This window comes from Diorhabda carinulata, chromosome 1 (assembly GCF_026250575.1).
Source record: "Diorhabda carinulata isolate Delta chromosome 1, icDioCari1.1, whole genome shotgun sequence".
Classification (NCBI taxonomy): domain Eukaryota; kingdom Metazoa; phylum Arthropoda; class Insecta; order Coleoptera; family Chrysomelidae; genus Diorhabda; species Diorhabda carinulata.
The window spans coordinates 34006002-34011646 of NC_079460.1; the positions used below are offsets into that span (position 1 = coordinate 34006002).

General features: G+C 29.3%; 1 protein-coding gene across 1 annotated transcript; it reads left to right on the forward strand.

Moving 5' to 3' along the window:
* The first annotated feature begins 2018 nt into the window (after positions 1 to 2018).
* LOC130896354 (uncharacterized) lies at positions 2019 to 3731 on the forward strand. Its single transcript, XM_057804414.1, has 4 exons — positions 2019 to 2175; positions 2500 to 2680; positions 2763 to 2921; positions 3402 to 3731. Exons 1-4 carry the CDS (start codon positions 2156 to 2158, stop codon positions 3690 to 3692), a joined length of 651 nt encoding a protein of 216 aa, XP_057660397.1. The 5' UTR covers positions 2019 to 2155; the 3' UTR covers positions 3693 to 3731.
* The last annotated feature ends 1914 nt before the right edge of the window (positions 3732 to 5645 follow it).

Consider the following 5645-nt stretch of genomic DNA (forward strand, 5'->3'; position numbering starts at 1 on the left):
GTATATTTATTTCAGTCTATGTTTCTAAAAAGTTCATTCACCTGTTGCAACATTTGAAACTGTTTTATTTCCACATTTGTGGTATTTGTTAAATTTGTACTAATCTAATTAATTTTATGTTTTATATTAACATAAGGAACGAATCGAATTTTATTAAACACACTAGAATATGAAGAAAGAAAACTCAATATAATTTCCTATAAGCATTATAAAAGAAAAGTCGACACAACAAAGAAAAAAAATCAAAAATATTATATGCTTAGTTTGTACAATAACATGAAATACAAATAAGCAATTGAGGGCAACTGTCTTGATGCTCACCAGATGGAACTGTTGTAAGTAAAATATATCTCAATTTGTTATTACGCTTATGAAAAGAGTTTAAGAATAAATAATTTTCTGATAGCGTAAGACTGCAGTTGTTTGGAAAAAGACTTCTGAACGATATAAATTTTGTTAACCTAAGAATAATAGTTAATATTATTTCTATGAGTAATAAATTGTTATAAATAAATGTAGTTGATAAGTAAAAGTAGTTTATGATGTAAGTATCCATCCCTAGATAGTAGCGCCGCGCCATGGATATTTCAAACGCATAAAACCCGGACAACACGAGAACCACGCCGTTTTGTAGAAATTGCTTCGTCTATGGTTTCAATATCGTTGTGGTCGCGGCGAGAATGTCACACACACACAACGACCCTTGTCAAGAGATGGGTCGAAGTGAACGTTGAAATAATTAGAGGAATTTTCAAAACTCAAGCAACGAAGATTGCAACCATGAGAATATCTTATTTGATGCGGTTTGAGATATTATAAGTACTTCTGAAGCATTCTTGTGATGCATCACCAAATATTTCACTATCGCTGCAGAAGATATTTTGGTTTTAGTTTATTTTAAATTTAATAACTTACAAATTATAACATAACCGCTTTCGCTTTATTTTTTCTCTTTTGCATTCCTTAATATTTATCTCAACATCAAAACGCCTAGTAATCCATTCCACTTGGGTTTACGATTATAACGCTCTGAAATAAGTGGAACGGGAAGATCCTGGTCATGAACGTTATTGTCGTGAGTGCCTAGTGGAATGCACCCATGGATGACCTTAATTAAATCTTACAGTGACATTTAACATGACACCTCAATCTACATCAGCTCCTCTAGCGACAAATGCAAAGGTGGTAGCCCTACGTTACGGTGCTGACAATATTCATTTTCTCTCTCGTTCGAGACACCTTATCTATACTGCGCATGCTTGAGAATGCGCAGAACCGATCTGGAACCTTGCAGGATAGAAAAATCGTTGCCATTCTGTCTTTCTTAGTCGGAACGGCTTCCACTTATAGAAACTGTTCTTATAGAAGTATTACATATATGTTCCTCATCAGCCATGGAGTGAACTAGGTCAAAAATGCATCTACGGCTTAGCATAACATAAGGTAACATAACTATGGGCATAGGACATAATAAGGAAAGCATAGATTATCGAATGATTCCTTTCCTATATATAAGTGAATGCTAAGAGCCCCAAATACAGCCGAAAGCTTTAAAGACTATCCCATTTATAGAAACCACTTCAAATGCCACAATCTACTCGTGGATAATACAATACCAGAGATTGAATCACTTTCTTCTGTCAAATACTTCCGAATCCACCAAGTTTATTTGAAGAAAATTCATAAGTAATTACGGAAAGATATAGGCATAAAAATGCAATCTACTGGTTGCCTGAGATAAAATCACAATTATCCTTATGTAAGTAAGATATTGTATATTAGTAATCATTTGAGTATGATATTAAGTAAGATTTGACTTAGATTTGTTCAACTTTCATTTTAGAGTAACTTATTGTTTATCACGTTAAAAAGCTCACTCGCGGATTACATATTATAGTTTCAAATATCCGATTGATACATTGAAAGTGCTATTACAATTTTATATGTAGTTAAGATTTGTTGAATTATTATTGTTCTATGGTTGACATAGATATTTTACTTTTTATATAGATATTAACTTTCAAGGTTAGAGTCCTTAACCTAAATTTTCAGGTATCAATTTTTGTGATTACCTACCTAATTGACAGAGAATATAAACAGAAATTTTCAAAAATTATTTATATTAATATACCAACTCATTAATTTTCACTGAAAAATGGATTCGCACAAATCTCGGTAAGGAAATAATACTATTTTATATCTTTCTGATTCGTGTAAAAGGAATGTCTCTTAATTCAAATTAATGTGAAAATTTTCTACATTATCATTTAGTGGCAATAGTAGATTATCTAACAATAATAAGATAGGTAAAATTCACTTGGTATTTCTGTAGAATCTACTGATTTTACTATGAAAGCTGTAGCTACAAATTTTCATCTGTGAAAATAAGATTTAGTTGTATTGTAACTCTTATAAAGTAAATAACTTGTTGATAGATTCAATCTTGAATTATTTTTGGTTTTCTTCTATATTATTTGGGAGTAATAGCAAATTTTTTAGAGGTTTAAAACATGTGAAAGATAAACGAAAGTACAAAGGTAATAGTACTAAAATTTCAAAGTATGTCCCTACAAAATTACAACCGAATTTAGAATCAAATTGGCATAGATATGAAGATGATCTAGAGAATGAAGATGGTGCAATGGAATATTCAATTCTTGCCGGTGTACCGATAACTAAAGTATGTAGATATATATCCCTAGATATTATGACAATGTGTAATTCCAATATGTTTGGTAAATATATATGTCATTGTTTTTTAGGGTACCCAGTTTCAAACTAAAAGTGATAAATTGTTGACTAATGAAACTGAATCAAGTACTTTTGATGGATTGTTCAGTTTAAACTTGGAAAAATTAGAAGAAAATTTGATGACTATTCCTTTTTATAAAAGAGTAGGAGTTGATGAAAATTATTTTTCAGTAAGTCATTTCAATTTATAATGCAGATTTTTCTCATGAATAATATGAAATATATATATATAATTATCAATACAAATTTGTCAAAAACGTCCAATCAAATTCTTCATGCAATTTTTCTTCAGAAAAAATTTAATAGGTTTTCAAGAATACTAGTGAACTGTTCCAATTATATATTAACAATTTGTCTCCTATAATGATTTCTTCAGTCAAATATGTACATTGCAAGAAGTAGTTTGCCTAAGTTCAATCTGGGACCTTTGTTCAACACATTTATTATTTATTTAAGCTCAATAATTCATTTTCTCAGACCAATAAGTAGTATATTTACATATCACTATTTCAAATAGTGACAAAGGTATTTCACTCCAAAAAAATTATTTACAGAATTGGTGTATACGTAATTATGAGAGAATACTTTATATTCAGAATATTAGTTTATACTTATTATAGGTTACATTAATGTTACCATTTATTTTTCAGAATCGTCAAATTCATGATATGAATAGTGAATCTGAAAACTTTTTGAAAAAGTGTATAAAACCAAATGATGGATGTAGTAGTCTGTCGAAACAAAATCATCAAATATCAACAAATAATCATACAAAATCAAAAGATGCTACAAAAAGTGAAACTACACAAGATATAGCAATTTCAATTCAGGAAAACTTAATTCTTGAAGAAACTCCAACAATTGTTGAAAAAGAGATTACTGAAACTTCGGAAAATCCCGAAGAATTGGAGAAATGGTTAGACGATTTTTTAAATACATGAGTTTGTACCTCCCTTAGTTTAAATATATTTTTATTCATTTGTTTAATTTTGATTTTTTTCATCTTTACCTTTTATATACATTCAGATAGAATTTCTCAAATGTCCTGAGACAGAGCCTCCTTTTTAGAAACCCTCAAAAAAATCGATTGGTGTAAGGTCCGAAAATCATGATGGTGACTTTCAAAATGATACACTGTAGTAAATTGGCTCAACAAATGTATATCAGTTTTAATACACATAGTAGTCGAAATGTTTGATATAGTTACCATAGTATTTAAGTTTTGAAACATGGAAGTTTTTATGGCCTTTGATCCCCAAATTATTAGATGTTTTTCTACCTTTGTGTGAAACTTATGACTCTATTCTTGGACTTTTGGGTGACCAGACGCTCTCAAAAAGTGCAAGATAGAATATTTACATCCAAAATATCATTTTTACAACACTCCCAATCATATTGGAATTTTCATTTCATTTCATTGCAAGTAATTATTTTATAAATTTTATATTTAATCTTATCATATGCTGCTCTACCAATTACATAAAGCATAAATACTTTTATCCTGTTTGGTTATGAGTGAATTTGAATCTACAATATTTCTAAGTAACCAATAAGGTCCAGTGATTTAAATCTCAATTATTCCTTATTTCATAGTTGCCTTTAGATTTGTTCTATCCCATCCCTCGGAGCCCTAAAATCATTTTCAACATTTTTCCATCTCGAACGCTCAATATTTCTGCTCTTTTTTCCATTTTATTGGTTATACTGAATTTCTTCAGCATTTAATAGTGGAAATGGGCCAAATTACCTGACTGGTTATGTAAGTTTGCCTTTAGTATTTAAACATATAGTCAAAGTAAAAGATTTACCAATTATGAAGAATATTCCTGGAATTGTAATTCATCAACTTTTTTAGAATTTTTGGAAAAGCTCAAGAATCTCAGTATCGTCTATGTGATACATTCCATCTGTAAATTTTTGTATTGAATATGTTTTTTGTTCATAATCTTCTGTATCAATCAAACAATGATGAATGATAATCTTAGCAATGAAAACTGGGACACGCTATAGTTTCAGCAATTTCTAAGTCCACAAATAAATATATTTTCAATTTTACTAGTGCCAAAATTAACTTATGAATGAATAGAATATCATATATTTTTTTGAAATTTAAAAGATGAGGCGATCAATTAAAAAATAAACACAAGGATTACATAAAATAAAATAAAATTAATTGTCAATATGTGTATATAGTTATTTATAGAATACTAATTACACAGATATTTCTGGTATATCTGTAGATCTTTTGATGCTTGTTTTATAAATGTACTTGCCATAACTTTTGTTATTAAACAACACAATTTAACATAAAAATAATATACATATGTAAAACCATTAGTAATAATTAGTGGTAGTTCCTATTCAGCAATTATCACTCACAATACTTAATTTCAGAGAAGATGCTTTTTCACTATTCTCATTTCTCACTTTCCAGTTCCACTTTCTATTCACATTTTACCTAGGTTGGTATATGTTTACCCTACTTTTGTCATATTCCTTGTCAAAAAATTTAATAAAATTTGCTAAAATTATTTCCCTTGTACTCAGAAATAAAATAATGACAGCGAATTAAAATGATTGTATTTAGAGTACTTTTGTTTTTTATTTGTTGAAAAGTGAAGTGCAAAATAAAATAAACTCTTAAAAAAACTTGATATTATATAAGTATGAAAATTTACAACTTGCTTATAGAAAACGTACATTGATACTTCGTTTTGTTTATATCATCTTCCAAAATCTTCATGTTTTGTTTCTGCTTTGTGCCTTCAAGGTTTTTCTAATCTACATTCGGTTTTCTCCGTGTATTCGTATGTGACGTCACGGATGACGACGGACGCTGCGTCACGACATTTCTTCCGGAGTTCTCAAGCCAATGATATTAAGGGATTCAATCA